Genomic DNA, 22,548 nt, shown 5'->3' on the forward strand with positions numbered 1-22,548 from the left:
TTTGCAGATAAACAATAAATTGCTTCTCCTTTATTTGCTATTTTTCCTGCTGTCTTTCTTTGGTGTTGGGAGAAACATTGCAGGAAAAAACGGTGCTTTTGTCTATCTTGTGGATTCCTACAAAAATATTTCCTGAGATAAAATTATCATATGGCAACAGTAATGATATTTAATAAAAGGACTAGTTGGGACATTGGCGGGGTAACAGGAATTAAAAGCAGTGAAGTGCATGGAACTTCCCTGGTGGTCCAGTGGTTAAGAACGGTGGTCCCTTCTTCTACTGCAGGGGCCACTGGTTCAATCCCTGGTCAGGGAACTAAGAGTCCACATGGCACACGGTGTGGTTAAAAAAAAAAATTAAAAGAGCAGTGAAGGGCAGATTACAAGATGATGGTATTGGTCCTTGCTCTGTGAAGTCCCCCAGCCCCCCCGCTTTCCTACAGATAAGAGGGGTCTGTAAGAGTGTGGAGGCCCAAGAAGGTAGACCAGGCTAACCAGTTAGAGCCAGCTAAGATGTAACACTACGATAGGAAGCTGATCTAAGATGCCTAAGGAATGTCATCAGGGAACTGTAATAGGAGCAACTGAATTGTAGCTTCCTGACCATCTTAGAATGGCTCCTAGGCCTTGGTCTGCAGCTGGGGAGCAGGTATTGCCCAGCTTTTTGTTTTTCTAGGTGAGGCAACCAGGGACCCATGTGGATTCCAACTAGAAATCCACAGAGAGGGCTTGGCTGGGGGACAGTCCAGGCTGGGTAGCTGGGCAGAGCTGTCCGCAGCAGTGAGACCCAGCCTGAGCTGTTGAACAGCAGTGTGCAGGGTCCCCTTCCAGATTCAGCTGTGTCATCCTCAGTCTTCTGTTTATAGTAGAGACTCTGCCTGCCCAGGAAACTAGAGGCTAACAAAGATTTGTCAAAGCTCTAGTCTGTCCAGAATTGGATTACAACTGGTGTTGTTATTGACACATTTTCTCTTTAAATACAGCGACAAAGTTAGAAAAATATCTCAGTACGTTCTTGGACTGTGTAGCACTTAAAGACCTTTGCTGCAAAAAATGCTCAGTAATATAGTATCAGTGGCCAGGAATAAAGTTAGAGACACAACTCTTGAATAGAAATGTTGGGTTTGGAAAAATCATCGGTAAGCAAAACCAACTAGAATAATAGTGTTCAATGAAAACGTTAACCACTAGAGGGAGAGTTACTGTAAATATACAAGTTTAAATGAATTTATGTGATTATCAGAACAAAAGAGAGAGAAAATAAAGGGAAGAGAATTAAGAGGGAGCTAAGACCTGAGATAAATACCTCTGGTTGGGAACGTGGGCGAGGGTAGTGTTGATGGATAAGTCATAGGCAAGTGTGTGTTTTCCCAAAACATGAGTTGAAAGATAGGGGTTGAGAGACTTCTTGAGTTAGACTAACATATTTAGAATGAATGTTAAGTGGTAAAATCATAGAAAGAAATGAAATATAGGCTTTAATGACCCAAGTCACAGGAAAAGCAGACTGAATTCTCCCATCCATCAAAAAGCCACACAAAAGAAAGCAAAAACTGTTAAAGAGAATCTGAGTCATTTTTCCAAGCCTGGATCTGAGCCAGGTGAGCACGCAGGTGTTGTTCCCTTGGTTTTTGACACAGTTGAAAGCATATTATACAAGACAGTTTATATCTTATGGGAATTAAGGTGCTATTTGGAGTCTCCAGAAAATTGCCATGTAGAAGTCATTTAAAAAATATACATTTTAGTTTACTCACTAAAAATTTAGAATAAAGTTTGAGAGGATTTTTTCAAGGTTGAATTCAGACCTAATTTCAGAAGAGGAGTCTTCCTCCTTTGGACTCATCTCTCTATATCAGGGATTGGCAGACTTTTCCCGTCAAGGGCCAGGTAGTAAGTAAGTTAGGCTCTGGCAGCCACTGATCTCTGCATCTCAGTGTATAAGCAGCAATTGACCATAGGCCGATGAAGGAGCAAGGCTGAGTGCTAATAAAATTGTATCCTCAGCGGCAGCGAGCAGGGTGGGTTTGGCCTGAAGGTTTGCTGACCCCTGCATCTGTTTGGTTCAGAGTGAGGTCATTGCAGTCTCTTTGCAGTCAAGCCCCTGACATATGAATGACTTTCTTTCCAAGAGCATCTTAAATCCAACAGAGTTAGTCTAGGTACCCAACTAACACACTTGGCTATATAATACTGGACTATAATAAATGGCAACCCACTCCAGTAGTCTTGCCTGGAGAATCCCATGGACAGAGGAGCCTGGCAGGCTACAGTTCATAGGGCCGCAGAGTCTGACACGACTGAAGTGAAATAGCATGCAGTCTACTATAATAGGCTTATAACACCTTTCACCCAAATCATGCATAAAAAAACAAACACAAAAAGTAAAGCATTTTTAATCTTACAGGACAGTACCTTGAAAAGTTCAGCAATACAGTACAATGGCTGGTCAACAGGGGCTGGCACCGAGTGAACAGGCAAGAAGAGTTACTGACTGCTGGAGGGAGAGGATGTGGGAGATGGTAGAGCTGAAGGATCGTCAGCAATAGGAGACGGAGGGCCGGCTGCAGTGTCACTCACAGGGGACGCCGATGGCACAGGCTCTGGTTCCTTGGCCGGAAATAGATGCATGTTCGCCTCTTTGAACGTCTTAGCTGGGAGGTTCGTATGTAGGAGACTTTACCATCTTTGCACTCAGAAGTTAAGGAAAATTTCTGGCTTCCATGCATCTTCCTTGATGGACAAGTTTAACTATGTATCAGAAGTAAGCCTTATCTCTCTGGGTGAGAAATGGAAATGAGAGAATGCAGTACTTGGCATATAATCTATTGGATAGGATGAACCGTTTTTTGTTTTTTTTTTTTTGGTAAATTACTGGGTGGGCCAAAAAGTCTGTTTAGGCTTTCCAAAATTTTTTGGCCAACCCAATACGTAAGCGATATTGAAACACCCAATATTTTATGTGAAAGAAGTGCTTGGTTGTGTCGAAATGCTGCCCTGGCCCTTGAAGCATCCTTGGCTGAGACAGCGTGCATCTTTTTCGTTTCTGAATTCAGATCAAACTCCAGTTTTAAATAAGGAAACCAAGCAGAAGGCAGGCAGCCGGCCTGTTTCACAAAGGCTCTGGATCAGCAGCTCCCTCCCCGAGGGGGTGACTCTGGCCTGGGAGCCCCATAGCCACACGTGGGGCGCTTCCCCACCTCCGGGCGGGGGATCGGACCTGCCTTTCCCGGGGTGTGCCGCCTGAGGACAGGCCCTTACCGCTGGGTACACACGTGCCACGCAGACGCGCTCTGCCTTCTCAAAGGCTGCTCTTCCCGCTGGTCGGCCACTCCCTCTCTCCCTCCGATCTTTGAAGGTGAAGTTCATCTCCTCTGCCCACTTGTTAAAGCGGCTGCCCAGCCTACTGGCCTCCATAGCCTCCCTGGTTTGGTTTTCTCCTGGCTTCCCTGGTGGCTAAGATGGTAAGGAATCTGCGTACCATGATGGAGATCCAGGTTCAATCCCTGGGTCAGGAAGATCCCTTGGAGAAGGGAACAGCTACCCACTCCAGTGTTCTTGCCCGGAGAATCCCACGGACAGAAGAGCCTGGTAGGCTACAGTCCATGGGGTCACAAAAGAGTCAGACACGACTGAGTGACTAACACTTTCAACTTCTGGTTTTCTTCAGGGCCCTCCGCCTCTGTCCAGACGCTGTGGGTGCCACTTTTTGTCATCTGTAGAGTCCTTGTCACCTCTCTCTGCCCTTCCTCTTGTGTGAAGGTCAGGGTTTTCCTCTGTTGTGTTCAGGCTTCATCTCCAGCACCTAGAGCCAAGCGTGGCATGGAGGAGGAGCTCAGTAAAAAGTTAACAAATAAGCCATTTGATTTTTCTGGTCTTCCCTTCAGGGAACTCAGAGGAAGTTTCTCCTCCTACCTTTGTAAAAATAACAGAACTTAGAAAGTTAAACTGCCTGTGCCTGATAGAACTCTTTGGAGGCCCTCTGCATCCCTTGCCCTCTGTTAAGTATTTTCACAACCTTAAAATGACCTCATGGAATCCTCTGAACGACCCTGTGAAACACGACCCCTGATTTACAGGTGCACAAAACTGCGTCAGGGAGGAGTTAATCAGTGCTGGGGATTGCCCATGGTGGTCACCCAGGGACTATGGGTTTAAGGCTCCAGTCTTGGAAGAAGTAACTGTCTCAGAAAGCATTGCCCAGAGCGTATGCTGAGGCCCTTGGTGGGAGCTTCCCACTCAGGTAGGGCTGAGCTCAGGTGGCCCTCTCTGAGCCATCATAGCCCCTCACCTTGCTGCCTGCTGTAGGGTGTGTGCCCAGGAGGTGACAGGGTCGGCCTGGGGGCCATGTCAGGACCCTTTGCACACGTTCCAAGTGGGTCTCCTCTGTCCCCCAGTCCCTGACAGCAAGGCCCCCACCTCTGGCTCCTGCCACATCCCACATGACCTGACTCAGCTGTGGGCCATGGCTGGACTGGCCTTCAGTTCCTGGCACCCTCCCCAGCCCTGAACTTCGCTTAGCGTGGGTAACTTTGTTTCCCTTGAGGTCATCCTGATTTCCACCTTGGCCTTCCCCGACCTTGCTCTGACCAGAGAAGGCCGCCCCGTTCTGTTCCCATAGACCCCACGCCGTTGGGTACCAATTGCTCTTGACTGATTCACTCCCAGATTGTCTTCCCAGCCGAACTCTGGGCACCCTGAGTTCAGGGACTGTGTCAGTCTTTCCATTACCCTGTCCTCTTAGAAACGGAACGGTTTTCAGCCCACGTCTGCCTTAAATCACTTTTTGAAAGCATCAGGAAAGGATTCTATTAAGAAATTTCTTTAAAAAATTAAACCACTTTTAGAAAATGAGAAAATATAGATAAGACAGAAATTAAAATAAGTTGAAATGTGCTGTTAACAACTGAATTTATGACCTGAGTGTGTGGTTAGTCACTCAGTCGTGTCCGACTCTTTGCGACCCTATGGATTGTAGTCCGCCAGGCTCCTCTGTCCATGGGATTCTCCAGGCAAGAGTACTGGAGTGGGTTGCCATTTCCTTCTCCATCATGACCTATATTTTTCCATTAAAAAAATCCACACACGGATGTTTACATGTGGTGCTCCGTTGCTCAGTCGTGTCCGATTCTGTGCCCCATGGACTGCAGCCCACAAGGCTCCTCTGTCCGTGGAATTTTCCAGGCAAGAATACTGGAGTGGGTTGCCATGTAGTAGATATACATACAAGTTACTTTAAAAAATGCAGACTGACTTCTTCCCTTTCCAGTAAACCATGTCCTCTTTTGGTCAACAGATGCCAGTCCTTCCCGTCATTGGTAACTGCTGCATAGATTTCATTGCATTTTTGCACCATCATTTATTTAGGTTAATTCTTTTACCTTTCAGTATAAAACAACACTCATCTGACACACTTACATTTAATTTTATGTTTTACCTTTCCATTCTGCCTTTAGAAATAGAACTATCTGGTCTAGAAAATAAAGGTTGTGAGCATTTTCTCATCCTTTTTGTATCATTTTGAGGGAAGTACGAGGAAATCGCAGGTCATTTCTCTAGAGTTTTTAATCCAAGGATTGTATCTCTATAAAGTGAATGTACTGTGCTCAGTCGCTTCAGTCGTGTCTGACTCTTTGGGACTCCATGGACCCTAGCCCGCCAGGTTCCTCTATCCATGGGATTCTCCAGGCAGGAATACTGGAGTGGGTTGCCTTGCCCTCCTCCAGGGGATCTTCCTGACCCAGGGATTGGACCCGCATCACGTCTGCTTTGGCAAGCAGGTTCTTTACCATTAATGCCACCTGGGAAACCCCATAAAGTGAATGATTGTCCCCAAATATAAAAATAATCGTCTCACTTCACTCTGCACAGTGCTGAATACACCCCTCTTCTCCCCTTCCTCTCTCGCCCTCCGCTGAGACCCTCCCTAGGCTAGACTGGACTGGACTGCCCTCGCTCCTGCCTGTGGGCCCTGCCAGCCGCCTCTGAGCGTGGAGCAGAGTGTGGCCCTGGAATCCTGACCTGGCAGAGGTGGGGCGGCACAGGATGTCTGTGGTTGGACCTGCCCGTGGGGGACCCAGCTCACCTGGGGTCCGTCGTCTGACTCTCTCCATCAGCGTTGCTTCTGGGTTCTCTCTGAGACCATTTGGGATTAATGTCAGAGCTTTCTGTAAGTTAGAGACTAAAGTGGATTAAAGCATGAATTGAAAAGTCCTCTGTACTATTTTTAGATTTTTTTTTTCCACCAAGGGAGCATTTCTGATTTAACTGATTGCTGGGCTGGGACAGTTGACTCCCTAGCTGCACTCTGAGATGATTTACTGATGCAACCTTCCAGACAGTGAACCGGGACATCTGTTTGAGCGCATTGAGCATGCGCCACTCAGCCACGCCTCTCCAGACCTGGACTGTCCCCGAGGACCGCTGGTGACTGACCCAGGGCTGACAGCAGGGCCTGTGGAAGAACCTCTGGTTCTCCTGCTTAGTGTTCTGGTAGGATGAGACTCTCCCTGGAGGAGGGCATGGCAACCCACTCCAGCATTCTTTCCTGGAGAATCCCATGGACAGAGGAGCCTGGTGGGCTATAGGCTATAGAGTCACAAAGAGTTGGACACAACTGAAGCGACTTAGCAGGCAGGCAGGATGAGACTCTGTGGGCATGACTCAGACTAGGATTTAGGTCCACGTCAGTGGCCCAGCATAGAGCTGATCTGTACGGCTGGAGGGAGAGGTGGACGTGGGTGGCAGCTGGGGGTCTGCCATGTTGATCACATTGTGTGTGACCAGTTAACCAGTTAAGCAGCGTGAGGTGTCCTCCCGTTTAGGAGCAGGTTGACTGTGTCTGTTACTGATTCCCCCTGAAGTTAACGTCCTTTTCCTCTGAACCAGGCCTTCAAAAGTGAAGCACGCTGCAAGTGTTGTCATTCACCTTGGAGCACTTCCCTATGAACTATTCCCCAAATTACGTAGCACCTTCAGACCTTTTTTCTTTGGCTGGAAGTGTTTTTGGAGTCTAAGTCATACAAACAGGTGCCTTTGACAAACGAGTTTGTGGTACCTGAAGCCTCTAAATGAGGACAGGATTGAAACCTGAGCCCAGAAAGGTGGGGTGGAGCTCAGCTGCTGGCAAGGCACAGGGCAGTGAAATTTCATGGAGTTCAGTCCTATAGGAGATCAGTCCTGAACATTCAGTGGAAGAACTGATGTGGAAGCTGAAGCTCCAGTACTTTGGCCACCTGATGTGAAGAGCCAACTCATTGGAGAAGACGCTGATGCTGGGAAAGATTGAGGGCAGGAGGAGAAGGGGATGATAGAGGATGAGATGGTTGGATGGCATCACCAACTTGATGGACATGAGTTTGTGCAAACTCCGGGAGATAGTGAAGGAAAAGGAAGCCTGGCGTGCTGCAGTAGACGGGGTCATAAAACACGACTGACTTAGTGACTGAACAACAAAACGAAACCACAGCCATTGTCCTGGAATAATGTTCCGGAATAACTGGATAATGTGATGTACTTATCCCATCTTAGGTTCCAAAACCCACAGGGAAATGGAAAAGCCTCAGGTAGTAATGTCTTCAAACAAGGGCAAAGCAGACATCAGAGTGGCTATGCTCTGGGGTTGGGGGGGTGGGGGCGGGAGCTGATCTTAACTAATCCAGGCCAGGAGGAGCACTGGTGCGTCGGATGAAAAGCACTGAGCTGGATCAAGGTTAAAAAGGGCACCTGTGGGATTCAAGCTTGTTTGAGAAAGAGGCTTCAGCCCTGCCTTCCTCCAAAGAGAATCTAGGGGCCAGGGCACTTCATTACCCTGAGCGATTTTATTGCCACTCCCAAGAAATGGGGCTCCTCAAAAAAAAAAAAACACATCACACAGCTAATCCAGGATAGCAAGTGTCCTTATTCACACACTGAAGACCCCAAACCAAGGATAACTGTTTTAGCTGTCTCCCCTCCCCACTTTTATCAAGGTATAGTTGACAATTAAAAATTATATATATGTAAGGTATACAACTGGATTTGATATGTGATGATTATCACAGCCAAATTAACACACCTGTCACCTCACATAGTTACTCTTCTGTTTTTGTTGCAAACACAGAAGAGTGACTTAACTGAGAGGTCCTGACTGAGGTGTTCCTTATCTATGTGTATGTCTTAGCACTGTGTCGTGTCCGACTCTTTGTGACCCCATGGACTGCAGCCCACCAGGCTCTTCTGTCCAGGAGATTCTCCAGGCAAGAATATTGGAGTGGGTCGCCACTCCCTTTTCTAATTCCTTATTTATGTTTGCTGTTTAGTGCTCAGTCGTGTCTGACACTTTGTGACCTCATCGTCTGTCCATGGAATTCTCTAGGCAAGAATACTGGAGGGGGTTGCCATTTCCTTCTCCAGGGGATCTTCCAGACCCAGGGATTGAGCCCTGTTCTCCCACATTACAGGCAGACTCTTTACCATTTCTTTCAAGCAGGGATCAGCTTACTGAAACCTTAAAAACCTGAAAAGAAACTTTTTTGGGGGGTCAATATCACTACCTTTTTAAACAACATAGTTTGAGAGGGAACTTTTCATTAAGTTTTAAAAGTGAATTCGTAAACAAAAGATCAGTTTCATGCTCTCTTATAAAAGGCAAGGCCCCTGATGAACCCAAGGTTCTCAGCACTGATCACTGTTGTTCAGTTGCTCAGTCGTGTCTGACTGTTTTGTGACCCCATTGTCTGTAGCCCTCCAGGCTCCTCTGTCCATGGGATTTCCCAGCCAAGACTACTGGAGTGGGCTGCCATTTGCTACTCCACGGCATCCTCCCAACCGAGTCTCCTGCATTGGCAGGCAGATTCTTTACCACTGAGCCACCAGGGAAGGTCTTATTGATCACTCTGAACTGGAGAATACTAGTGAAGTGAAGTGAAAGTCGCTCAGTCGTGTCCGACGTTTGTGACCCCATGGACTCTAGAGTCCATGGCATTCTCCAGGCCAGAATACTGGAGTGGGTAGCCTTTCCCTTCTCCAGGGGATCTTCCCAACCCAGGGATCTAACCCAGGTCTCCCGCATTGCAGGTGGCTTCTTTACAAGCTGAGCCACAAGGGAAGCCCAAGAATACTGGATTGGGTAGCCTATCCCTTCTCCAGCAGATCTTCCCAACCCAGGAATCAAACCAGGGTCTCCTGCATTGCAGGCAGATTCTTTACCAGCTGAGTTATCAGGGAAGCCCCAGAGAATACTAGAGTGAGTTTCAAAGTCCAGTGTTGTTTTTGTTCTGAACAAGCACACACTGTCCAGCTGCTGAATCCACATGCACACTCAGCCCTAATGTGTGAACATCTGTCCCTACTTTCAAGGCAGAATTCCTAGGAGTGGAGGGGAGTGGGGACCAGCCCACCAGAAATCACAGTTGTGTGCAGATGTGGGGGAGCAGAGGCGACCTCCGGAGGGCTGTGGCTGCATCCTGGGCACGCCCGGGGTGTGTTTGGATTCTCCTGGGGCCAGGAGAGCCCTGACTGCATGGTGGGCAGAGGCCACCGGAGGAGCAAGTCTGTTTTGCCCATGATCTGCCTGCTACTCCGGGATTGGTCAGCACTGTGCAGACAGCTCCAGAGGATGTGGGTCCTGTGCCATCAAGGTCCTGTCCCCCACCCCCCACCCTTCAGCTGTTGTCTTGTGTGTCACACGGTGAAGACTCAATGCCCGTGAGTTCCACGAGAACCCCTCACCCCCCTGCATACACCAAGTGCTCAACAAATGTGAGTTCCCTTTCCTCCTTGGCCTGACTGGCAACTGGAGGGGTCACTTGATGGGTGAGGTGTAATGCTTCTTCTCTTTCATCATTAAGGAAATTGAAGACAGAAATGTTTTGCCCCCGATGCTTGGAGGACTCAGGGCAGAGCCAGGGCTAGAACTCAGCTCCTCTCCATCTTGTCTGAGCTTCCTACCTCCATCACCACGTGTACATGTGAAAATACCCCAACTGGAGTAGTCGCTCTTTCTAGAAACTGCTCATCAAATTCACCCAGAATCCTACCTTTTAACAGTTTGATTTTATAATTGTTGCTAAGAACAGAGGAAGTGAAATATAACCAACCAGGAGACTCTTTCAGAACAATCTACAAACACAGTTATAGTGATCCTTCCCCTTTTAGTGGCTCAGCCTCCTTTTGATCCCAGATAATACTCCCAGCCTTCCCCTTGTTCAGTTGCTAAGTTGTGTCTGACTCTTTATGACCCCAAGGACTGCAGCATGCTAGGCTTCCCTGTCCTTCACAATCTCCCAGAGTTTGCTCAAATCCATGTTCATTGAGTCGGTGATGCCATCCAATCATCTAATCCTCTGTCGTCCCCTTCTCTTCCTGCCCTCAGTCTTTGCCAGCATCAGAGTCTTTTCCAATGAGTCGGCTCTTCACATCAGGTAGCCAAAGTACTGAAGCTTTAGCATCAATCCTTCCAATGAATATTCAGGACTGATTTCCTTTAGGATTGGCTGATTTGATCTCCTTGCTGGCCAAGGGATTCTCAAGAGTCTTCTCCAGCACCACAGTTTGAAAGCATCAGTTCTTTGGCCCTGAGCCTTCTTGATGGTCCAACTCACATCCGTACATGACTTCCCTAGACAATACCTGAGGTGACTTTGTAGCACTTCATTGTGGTATCTTCAGAAGTACATTTTCTATGAAACTCTCAGCTAACATTTGCTTTTCCAACTTAGACTCACCAGAAGTATTCTTAAAATGAATTCTGATTTTCTAAGATGGCAAGATACTTTATTTTTAAAATCTCGTTATTTTAACACTGCATTGTTAGGTGTGAGTTTCGACATCCCAGCAAGGAAAGCTGCAATCTCACCAGCTGCCATTTCACTTATGGTGCATTTTGTCAGATCTTATTTTATACGGTATATGCGAGCTATTAATGTGGATTCTACAGCCCCCAAAACTGTTATTTTTCAGGGTTGCAAAATTGTATTGTCAGAGCTTGTGGTGCAAATAACAGTATAGAGATTTCAAATAAGTGAACTTGAGAGTCTCAGTATTATTATCTTGGGCTGTTTAGCTGTTAGTGGAGCCAGACGCAGAACACCAGGGTCACAGGTTTGATCTATTTCCTCTTATCTGTGAGCTCGGTCCACACACGCTTTACGTGGCCATCCTTCAGTGCAGAGCCTTGGGGCAGCATGATCCTCCCAGGAACTGCAAGCAGAAGGCTCGCTCTACTAATGGGTAGACCAGTAGTTCTCATGCAAGCCACACATCAGCATCACTTGAGGAGCTTTTAAAAAATACTCCTACCTGGGGCCCCTAATATTTGGATTCCTTTGGTCCAGCCATGAGTATTTCTTATGTGCTGTGCTAAGTCACTTCAGTCGTGTCCAACTCTGTGCGACCCTATGGACTTTACAGCCCGCCAGGCTCCTCTGTGCATGAAATTCTCCAGGCAGGAATACTGGAGTGGGTTGCCATCTTCTTTTGAAAACTGCCTTTTGGCTGCATTGCTCTGTTTGGCTTTTGCTGTGTCGTTAGGCTTCTAGGGCATGACCGAACAGTTAGGAGTTTCTTCAGTAACCTTGAGATCTGGTTGTTTCAAACACGATATGAGACATTTTGAGAGATCAAGTTGCATTCTAATCAATGCCTTAAGATCCACATCTGTTTTCTTTTTCTTTTAAAATTGATTTTGAATTGGAGGATAATTTCTTTGCAGTATTGTGTTGGCGTCTGCCATACAGCAACATGAATCAGCCCTAAGTATACATATGTCGCCCCGCTTTTGAATCTCCCTCCCACCCCCTACTCCATCTTACCCTTCTAGGTCATCACAGAGTACAGGACTGGGCTGCTTGTGTTATACAGCATCTGCCCTTCAGCCATCTGTTTTATATATGTTAACGTGTGTGTTTCAGTGCTCCTCTCTCAGTTCATCCCACCCTCTCCTTCCCCCGCTGTGCCCACACGTCTGTGCTCTGTATCTGCATCTCTATTCCTGCCCTGCAAATAGGTTTATGAATACCGTTTTGCTAGTCTGTTTCCTTGTTCTTTCAAAGTTTACCCTGAATGTGAACATCTTCTGACAGGTGTTGCCAGCAATATGCTTGTGTTACAGTTAAGGACAGAAACAAGGGGTGCTGTGTATATCCAAGGAGACTCGTTAGTGCTTACACGTGCTTGAACTGTTTTAGAAGTGAATTACTTCAGATGTGTCGGTGTGTCTGGTTGGAGGCTTAGTATCTGCCACTTGGTTCATTTAACTTTTGCAACAAGATTCATGTCAAAATACGAGAGAAGTGATTACTTGAAAGAGGCCAGCAGTCTGGGCGTTCTCCTCGTAGACATCTGAGGGGGCCTCGCTTTCACCCCCACCTTGAGTTGGGTTCTACGTTACTGGGCTCCATCTTCCTTGTGCCTTTGGCTTGTTCTCTGGTTCTCCCTTGGAACATGCTCCTTCCAGGAGCATTTACAATCTGCTCTTCACTGACGCCTTCCAGACAACCTGTTTCAACGTGGTGCTCTCATTCATTTCACGGATGTCACATTTCTTGTTTGTTCCACACAAGCTTGTGCTGGTTCCCAGTCTGCCGCAGGCTGAGCTTCGGCATTTCTTACCTTGGCGAGTCTTGTCTTCCTGTGCAGGGGGTGCTTTCTATTTCTCTGGAGACAGAGCAGGTCCTTGGTTGGTTCCCACTGGATTTAGTTGAAAGTCTAGCCAGAAGGTCAGTGTTGTGTGTCAATGTTGATTGTCTTATTTCCATCATATAAAGACACTGTTTTGGGGGGAGGTGGGTGTAGAATAGGGAAGCAGAGCAGAAGGGAGGGCAGGTGTCCTGCTGTTACTTTGAGCCACTTCAGAAGGTCAGGTGACAGTTTTCATGACAAATTGGCCACTGACGTTGACCTGTATGCTTGTGTGAGTTGTTAGCGTTCTGAAATATCCAAGCAAAGAAAATGAACTCAGTGAGAATGAAGAGGGGCTTCCGACGGGTTCACCTTTTTACCTGAGACAGTGATGGAGATTAGGCATGGAGACGTCTAGCTGAAGAAAGCAGTTTTAGTTGAGCTGTTAAGGATGGGTGGATATTGACCACGCATATTAGGACTAAGCTGCTTTGTTACTCAGTACCTACATCAGTGCCAACAGAGGTGGTCTCAACACTGAGCCCTTGCGGGTGATGAGAAAGAAAGGCAGGCTCCTGCCCTTGACTAGTTGCCAGGCTGGCAGGTGGTAAATTGGGCTGGATCTTGTGTGTTGCAGGAATGGAAAGAAAGAGAAGTAAAAGAGAGATTTTGTGTGTAATCTGATGATGCTCCAGGCAGGTGGTGGCAAAAAGGAAGAGACATATTTGAGAATTTAAACCACTAGCTTCTGGCAGGAATATACAAATGGGTTCTCCCAGAGAAGGCTTTGCATGCTGAGCTTAAACCCAAGCAGGAACTTTTATAGAAGGCTGTTCATCCTCACAGACATTCCAACTCCTCCTTGTCTTTTAATCTGTGTGATTCTCTTCCCGCATCCTGGAATGAGAAGCCTTTCTTCCCCCATGTCCTGAGTTTGGCACATGACTACTTCCTGCTGAGAACATGCTCAAGGTTCCCTCCTCCCAGAAGGTTCCCATGGACCTCAGCAGGCTTTGCTGTATTGCTTTCTTCCCACCTGTGCCCTCTGGTGGGCTCTGTGCCCCATCGGAATAGGGACATTATCTTTCCTACATGACCTGACCTCTACTCCCATTCCTAGCAGAAGCAGCAGCTCACACTTTAACAACTCACACTGGGACTTGGCTCAAGGCTACATAACTCCAAGGGGGGATTTGTGGGGAGCACTCCAAGCTCCCTGTGATCCAGCCTTCCTGACACTGCTGTCCCTTTCCTGGGTCTCCCAGGGCTATTTAGTGTGGGTGACTGAGCTCCGTTCCATCAACCATGGAGGGGACAGAGTGGACCAAAGGAGTCTGTCTGCATGGTGCTGTCACAGAGCCTTGACCTTGATTGTAGAGCAGAGGGTTAGCTCAGTGCTTTATTCTCTAGTCTCAACACTAAAGAAGTGTCTGTCACACAGCTTCTGTGAAAGTGGAGAAGTGTCATGGGTAAGTACTGAACAAGTGTAAGTTTGTATCTTCACGACTGGAACCTTGAGTGGTAGCCAGCAGGGTTTGAGATGACCGAAGCTGGACGCCCCCGATCAATGTCCTGTGAGACTCCCAAGAGGGCACTGGGCGAAGAGAGCCCCCGTGTCCTTGGTGGGTGGCAGGTAATGATGGAGAACGTCCTGTGCCTCTTGTTCCCTCCCAGAGTGCTGAGCAGATCACTGTGCTGTGTAGGAATTTTAACGACACCCAGACCAACGGCATGGAAGGACCAAGGGAGGGTCAGGACCCTGCTCCAAGGCCACTGGCTCGCCACCTCTCTGATGCAGATCGCCTCCGGAAAGTCATCCAGGAGCTCATGGACACAGAGAAGTCCTATGTGAAGGTAACAGAAGATGCCGTCCTGATTCCCTGCTCCCCTCTTGTGATGGCCAGCTGTATGTTGGCAGGGGCTCCTGGCTGTATTTACCCAGGACCCTGCCACTCACCAGGGAGATGCCTGCTCCTTGAAGTGGCAAATTGCTGCCAGGGAGGGCGAGAGGGTGGAGGAGCTGAGCGGGCTTGCAGAATTTAGAATCCCCGCTCATTCTGTTACCAAGGTAGCTTTCACTATGGAAACAGATGTTCTAGTTTGTCATTTGCAATCTGTGGAAAGGAACCTGCACTGGTTTAGGGAAAGGGGGACGGAGATCACTTTAGTGATGAGGAACCAGGGAGCAGTGTGTTCACAAACGGCTGCTGGCATGGGCCCCAGAGGGCAGGCATCACCGTGCAGGCCAGAGCCCCACAGGGGAGGCACTGGGCATCACTTGGGCATCCCCAGCCACCACACAGAGCAGCGGCTGGGCCTTTCACAACCCAGGGAGATCATTTATTTATCTCAGGGGCTCCAGTTAGTAGTTTGGGAAACATTTTACAAAAAATGCGGGTGCCTGAGAAGACAGAGTTCTTTTGCTTGAAGTATTTGCTGAAACGATTTTAAACTCGCTTCCTCGGCCACTTGCTGGCAGCAGAGAGGCGCAGAATCCAGGCCTGGCCTTGCCTCCACCTGCCGTTGTGGCCTTGGGCGGCCTGCTCCGAGCCCCTCATGGGGTCTGAGACAGGGGCATACTTGTCCCAGGTCTAACACGCTGAGTTCTGAATTAGGCTTTGGCACATGTGCCAGCGTGCACACACACGCTCTCACCTTTCTGCACAGACATATCTGAGCTTCTGCCATTTATTAACATCACTATCATTTTATCTGAACTTTGCCAGAGCCTCACCCAGGGCCTTTGGGAGAACGAACGAGGCAGCCTGGGAGAAGCACAGGGGACAAAGGAGAGCAGCAGAGATGGCAGTTTCATGGCCTTTCCTGTCATGTCTCATCCTGCATCGAATGGGGGGAGATGAAGTGCATGTCCAGGGAGTTGACAGTGGCCATGCCCAGCAGGGCGGGCACTGTGGCCACTTGATGATGTTTGAGGAGCGCCCACCCACAGGGCCAAGGGCACAGTTGAGAGTGGAATCCAAGCCCCTTTTTATTCCTATTGTTGTCGGTATATTTAACTGCTAGAGCACTGGATCCAGGAGGGTCACTGCATCGTGACCCTAGTCTGGGACCAAAATGCATGCTGTGGGCCAAGCGAATAAAAAGGGCGGCTCTCCTTTCTTTCTGCGAGAACCCCGCCTGTCGTCTCCTCTGGGCCCCCGTGTCGCAGCTCAGGGCGGCCAGCCTCAGTGTGTCACTGCTCATGGGCACGAGTGACCTCGGCCCACCACCGCCTCTGATGAAAGACCCAGCACCTGGTACCTACTGTGATTCATGCGTGTGCACGCACACACACGTTATTTTTTAACTTCTTTTTGTTGCTGACATTGAACATGGACTTCTACTTGTCCTGTAACCTGCACCTCTGCACTTGACTTGGAGTTTGCAGCGCTCATGTGTTCCCTGAGAGACGCTCCAGGAACTTGCCCACCTCTCTCTGCTCTGAAGCAGCTGCTGTGGGGTTCTTGGAGGCTGGTTAGACCAGGGCCGTTTGATTGTGAAACCCTCAGGGTCACTTGCTCCCAGGACCTGCACCACAAGGTTCTGGAGGCTTCTAACCTTAGCAAGCTCTCCAGAACTGGATTTCTCGATTGTAAGAGGAATCAGATGTAGTCACCTACTTCTAATACTCTGTGACTCAAAATTCTTCAGAATCACTGAACAAGAAAAAAAAAATCTTTCCCATCTCTAGAGAGGCCTGGCGTGCTGCGATTAATGGGGTCGCAAAGAGTCGGACACGACTGAGCAACTGAACTGAACTTGGCTTCAAATTACACTGTTGGTGGGAATGCAAACTAGTACAGCCACTATGGAGAACAGTGTGGAGATTCCTTAAAAAACTGGAAATAGAACTGCCCTATGATCCAGCAACCCCACTGCTGGGCATACACACTGAGGAAACCAGAAAGGAAAGAGACACGTGTACCCCAATGTTCATCGCAGCACTGTTTATAATAGCCAGGACATGGAAGCAACCTAGATGCCCATCAGCAGATGAATGGATAAGAAAGCTGTGCTACATATACACAATGGAGTATTACTCAGCCATTAAAAAGAATACATTTGAATCAGTTCTAATGAGGTGGATGAAACTGGAGCCTATTATACAGAGTGAAGTAAGCCAGAAGGAAAAACATAAATACAGTATACTAACGCATATATATGGAATTTAGAAAGATGTAACAATAACCCGGTGTACGAGACAGCAAAAGAGACACTGATGTATAGAACAGTCTTATGGACTCTGTGGGAGAGGGAGAGGGTGGGAAGATTTGGGAGAATGGCATTGAAACATGTAAAATATCATGTAGGAAACGAGTTGCCAGTCCAGGTTCGATGCACGATGCTGGATGCTTGGGGCTGGTGCGCTGGGACGGCCCAGAGGGATGGTACAGGGAGGGAGGAGGGAGGAGGGTTCGGGATGGGGAACACATGTATACCTGTGGCGGATTCATTTTGATATTTGGCAAAACTAATACAATTATGTAAAGTTTAAAAATAAAATTAGAAAAAAAAATTATTAAAAACAAAACTTATCTAAAGAGTTTTGTAAATACATCAACTCCCACTATTCTGTGCTGTCAGAGCCCAGGTTTAGTGAAGACTCAAAGATGGCCTAGATGGTAAACATCATGATGTTCATCTCTGGAAAATTTTTCTTGCACTTGAGTTTGGGAGTTTGAAATTCTGATAATGCATGAAGCTGAGGAGCTCCCAAGACCTCATCCTGTCCTCCTCAGCTCAGCTGTCCACACTGGAGCCGTCGCCCGGCTCCCTGAGGCAGAGGAGGAAGCCGGGTTGGCCGGCAGACATGGCCACGCCTGACAGAAGTTCCTGGCCAAACCTCAGTTCTCTGCAGGGAAAGGAGTGTTCCTGCTGGAGCAGCTGGCTCCAGCCCGTTTTACTGGCTCTGCCAGTAAAACATTCAAATACGCAGAGTAGGTGATCGAGCCATAAAGAAAAATGTGGAATGCAGATGCTGATTGTATTGTGCTGTTAACCTCTTTGAATTAGGTGAGCAAGGAACCACCACCTTCAGGGCCAAGTCTCTCAACCACACATTAAGTGTCATTGTTCTTAATACCAGTGCAAGGTGTGGACAGAGCAGTGCTTGGGTGTTTTGGAGACTCACGGGTTAAAGACTGTCGTCTTTTCTTTCAGGATCTGAGCTGCCTCTTCGACTTATATTTGGAGCCACTTCAGAGTGAGACCTTTCTTACCCAAGATGAGGTAAATAACTTCCTTCACTCAGTCCACCGACCCACAGGTTAGTCTCTGCTTGCCTTTAGTTCAGGGGTCACCCAACTCCTGGGCCATGGTACCGGTACTGGTCCACGGCCTGTTAGGAACTGGGTCACACAGCAGGAGTGAGCAGCAGGTGAGCGAGTGAAGTTTCATCCGTATTGACAGCCACTTCCCATTGCTTGCATTACCGCCTGAGCTCCGCCTCCTGAAGGATGAGTGGGGCATTCGATTCTCATAGACATGAGAACCCTACTGTGAACTGCGCATGCAAGAGATTGAGATTGTTCACGCCTTGTGAGAATCATCCTGGAACCATCCCCTCCCTTCCACCCCTGGCTGTGCAAAAATTGTCTCCCGTGAAATTGGTCCCCCAAAAAGGCTGGGGACTGTAGTAGACCTCCGAGATTTTATCTAGTGGTCCCAAAGGAACTAGAGACTTAGGGATCTTCAGAGACCTAGGCGTGGCCTCTTGCAGAGCTGTTTATGTGGCTCCTGTCCCCTGAAGCACAGTGGCAGCAGTTAAGAGCGACTGTGCCCTTTTTGTAGTAGAAGGTGTGACCCAAATTACCTTTTAATATGTGACTTTTTAGTGTTAACTCACAGTTATTAATTCTTTCTTACTGACTTCCATTCCCCGCCAACCCCACACCCCACCCCTCAATTTGAATTCTGAAAACTTGACATCCCCTTAAAAACGTATTCTAGAATTACAGGGACCGGAGATGTATATGACCCTCTGTGTATGAACTCTGTCCCCTCATGAATACGCTGTCCTTTAAAGGATTTACTTCCGTCTCCTTCTTGGTGAATGACTGTGGTTCGTTTGTGCATCTGGGAGTTCAGAGCGGTGTCTAGATCTTCATCGCTAACACCCTCTTTTCAAATCCTGGTCTTCACTCAGATGGAGTCACTTTTTGGAAGCTTGCCAGAGATGCTTGAATTTCAAAAGGTGTTTCTCGAGACCCTGGAGGATGGGATTTCAGCGTCGTCTGACTTTAACATACTTGAAACCCCCTCGCAGTTCAGAGTAAGTATTGTAGATGTAGGTTTAAAGCAAATAGAGGTGGGTACGGTGCAGAGTTCTCCCCTGGAAGAGAAAGCGGTGTCCCTCGACTGTTGAAAAGATAAGTTCTGTGTTGCCATTCCTCTGGCAGGTGGCAAAAAAAGGCTCTGCTTTTCCCTCGAGTAAATGCTCTGGGAATCAGGTGTCTGGGCAGCCCAGCTTTTATGGAGTCTGCCTGCTGTTGACAAGTCCGGGCTCCCTATTCAGCTCTGCCCAAGGCTCTGCAGGGCAAGTGCTGCTGAGGAAGGAGCACCTCCTGCATCTGATTCTGCATCTCTGTGGTCATGTGACTTTGGGAGGAGAGCATAGGTTTTCACTTGTTGCAAGAGAGCATCCTTTTCTATGGAGCCCTGTCTCCAAGCAGGCATTGGTGACTGGCAAGAGGACTCCCCTGTGGCTCAGACGGTGAAGAGTCTGCCTGCGATGCAGGAGACCCAGGTTTGATCCCTAGGTCGGGAAGATCCTCTGGAGGAGGAAATGGCAATCCACTCCAGTATTCTTGCCTGGAAAATCCCACAGACGGAGGAGCCTGGGGGGCTATAGTCAGTCCATGGGGTCCCAAAAAGTTGGACATGACTGGAGCCACTTCATTTTTTTTTCCATGAGGTCCTTCTAGGGAGGGAAAGGCAGAAGACAGTAGAAAGGGACTAAGGAAATACACGGTGAGCATCATTTGTCCTAAGTAAGGCAGAGCTGGCTTTATTAATGAGCCTCTCAGATTATTTATATCCTGTCATGTCAGATGTATTTTTTTAGATAGAACTTTCTTTCTTGTCCTTGCCTGCACACTGTGTCAAGAGGCTCTGCTGCCAGAAACTTTTCAGTCAGACTGAAGATCTACTAGAGGCATGCCTGGGCTGTCGTCCATCAGCTGGGCAAATGGCGCTCCCTGGCTTCAGTCAATGCCTTCCTGAAGCACAGTGCCCTGGTGTCTGAAAGACGAATACCGTGGAGACAGCAAAGCGGTCAGATGCCAAGCTGAGCCAGCAGACATCGAATGAACCACGTCTGATGTAACTTTCCCTCTCTTTCTAGAAACTGCTGTTTTCCCTCGGAGGCTCTTTCCTTTATTATGCGGACCACTTTAAACTGTATAGCGGATTCTGTGCTAATCATATTAAAGTACAGAAGGTTCTAGAGCGAGGTAAGTGGCTCACGTTTTATAGCTATACTTTTGAAATTGTTAGAGTAAATTTGTATTCATTAAGGATAAGTGTGATTTTAATGGGATGTGCTCCATTGTTGGCCTTGAAATGAACGAACATTAGAGGGGGAGGTTCCAAACTTATCTCAGTTTTCTGGTAACAGTGAATGTGTGTGCCTGAGAGCCGAGATGTTGCTTGGCTATCACTTTGCTGTTAAATTACATCTGCATTCTTTTTTCACCAACTCTTTTTTCCTTGCTCTAAAAACTTTTAACCAACCATATAAGCCCCTGGAGGGAGTAGAAAGAGATGTATGGTGTTTTCTTTCTTGTTAACCTTTTTCTTAAGCCTGAGGATCCACTGCAAAAAACCACCACGAGATAACTACTACTAAACTCACAGGACGTGTGTTAACTAAAATGAAAAGCTCTTAAGTGAAGCTGGTTTTTATCACAGCCCCTAGCTTGTCACTGAAGTACCTTTTATTTCTCTGCATTGTTATCCTCTTATTTGACTGACTTTAACCGAAGATTTTACATTTTTGAAGTCCAAGTAGACAGCGGTAGCAAACCCGTCTCGCTCTTCCCCTTCATGTCAACAGCAAACAGTACTCTTGGAGCTGGAGAGATGCCTGAATTTTGGCCCCTGACTTGCAGTGGGTCAGCTTGGGCCAGACGGTCAGTGCTCTGATTCTCCTGGGTTTTCAGTGGCCAGCCAGCCCGTCATCTCAGCCTGGGAAGTCTGTCCAGAGATTTGATGGCCGCAGTGACCTTCTTCATGTGTAGGATATTGGAGGGAGTGTGTGTGTCACAGTCACCATCATCAAGTCAACAACCTTATGTCCAAGCTATTCCTGTAATACCTGTTGATGAAAATAATAAACAGACAATAACAGGAATAGGAGAAAGTTTTATTTGAGCCAAACTGAGTAGGGTCTTAAACAGCCAGACACGACCGAGCACAAGGAGCCTAGCCCAGAAGACAGCTTCTGTGATTACTCTCTCAGGGTGTGCTCCAGAGAAGCAGGGCTGCCAGCAGTTTTCTGTCTTGTCAGAACAAAGAATATCAAATAAGTCAAGAATACATTCCTTCAAGGTTCCAAGAAAACCAGATTGGCACGTACAGAGCCAGTCAGTATGGCCTTGGCACCTGGGAAGGGAGTTTTATCATGGAAGGAGGACCCACATTGGTGTCCCAGGTTGGGAGGCATTTAATCTTTATTTTTAACACAGATCATCTTTACTTCTGGTCAGTGCACCCTTTTCTTTAATAATTAAAGAAGATGCACAATGTCTGTTTGATAGTTCACAAACAGGCTGTTTTCGTTGGTATAAAATTCAAGTTAACTCAGGTATAAGCCAGGATGACTTCCCCACACATTTCTTTTATTATTCCCTGAACCAGAAATGCTTAACTGTTATTACCAAAAGCTTCTTTAAGTCATCACAAAACTCGTTAGGCATGGGATTAGAATTCTCAAATTTGTCTCTCTCAGAAGATAGGTTTCTATCTCGTTCTTCGGAATTCTCATTTCTGGTGGCAGAGATGAGAGGACGCCTTTAAGCTCAAGGTCATGAGCAGCAGTAATTCAGTCTGCATGGAGACCGTCAAATAGAAACAGGTCCCCAGGGGTTGCTCCTGTTCTGCGCGGGTCCTATAGAGGAAGGCATCTTATGAAAATATATGTCATCCTAGTTAAGGTCATCTGAACTGTCTCCAGGAAAGGTCACCAGGCTACCTGCATTCTCTCAAGTGTACTTGCAGATCCTTTAGGATCTGAACCCACTGACTCTTGAACTCATAATATAAAATTCCCGGGAGAAAGAAACGATTCCCGCGAGAGGTGAATGCCGCCTTTGGAGTTAAGGTTGCCCTCGTGTGCTTACTCTTGTGAAGATCTGCCACCTGTCTGGAAGCCAGTGAATCAGGGCTGTTGTCCGTGACAGTGGCAAGCATTTGAGAGGCTTTTGTATTGGAACGTTTTTAGTTGTGTCAACAGGATAGGAGCAGCCAAGCTGCATTTCAAGTCCCTTTTCTCTCTCATCAAATGCTTCCTAATGGCGTTGCCGTGAAGAATCGAGTGTGTGCTTCCATATGTCTATTTCAGAACCGGGGAGCGGTCTCTCTGTGGTGTCACGAGGGTGTGGAGGGTTCCTTCAGATACTGAGAGTGTTCAGTCACGTCCACGGATGCAGTTCTGCCCTTCAGTTTAAAACCCAGAACTTCATAGCATCTTAGAATAGGCTCAAGTTGAAAAATGGAGTCTTAGAGTGCTACCCTCTAGACGAAGTCTTAGAGGTTAACAAGACACAGCCCAAATCTATCTTGTCTAGTTCTTTAAACCAGAGACAACTACTTTCCTCTGAGGAATGCCTTCTTGGCAGTATAATAAACTAAAAGCATACAGATGGTTTACTCAGTTCCTTGTCGCAGAGATGAACGGTCATCTCACCATCCACGCTGTCTCGTAGCCATTTTCAAAATGGTACTGCACCT

The 22,548-nt window shown here is 47.5% G+C and overlaps 1 protein-coding gene across 10 annotated transcripts in view; it reads left to right on the forward strand.

The window, feature by feature from the left end:
* Positions 1-22,548, forward strand: part of TIAM2 (TIAM Rac1 associated GEF 2) — a 240,898-nt gene that overhangs the window by 209,201 nt on the left and 9,149 nt on the right. For all 10 annotated transcript variants that reach the window (XM_070376925.1, XM_070376920.1, XM_070376923.1 and 7 more), the window contains 4 exons: positions 14,275-14,454; positions 17,761-17,829; positions 18,746-18,871; positions 19,943-20,051. In XM_070376925.1, coding sequence (XP_070233026.1) covers positions 14,275-14,454; positions 17,761-17,829; positions 18,746-18,871; positions 19,943-20,051 — 484 coding nt within the window. The remainder of the gene's footprint in view (positions 1-14,274; positions 14,455-17,760; positions 17,830-18,745; positions 18,872-19,942; positions 20,052-22,548) is intronic.

Source organism: Bos mutus, chromosome 9, assembly GCF_027580195.1.
Source record: "Bos mutus isolate GX-2022 chromosome 9, NWIPB_WYAK_1.1, whole genome shotgun sequence".
Classification (NCBI taxonomy): domain Eukaryota; kingdom Metazoa; phylum Chordata; class Mammalia; order Artiodactyla; family Bovidae; genus Bos; species Bos mutus.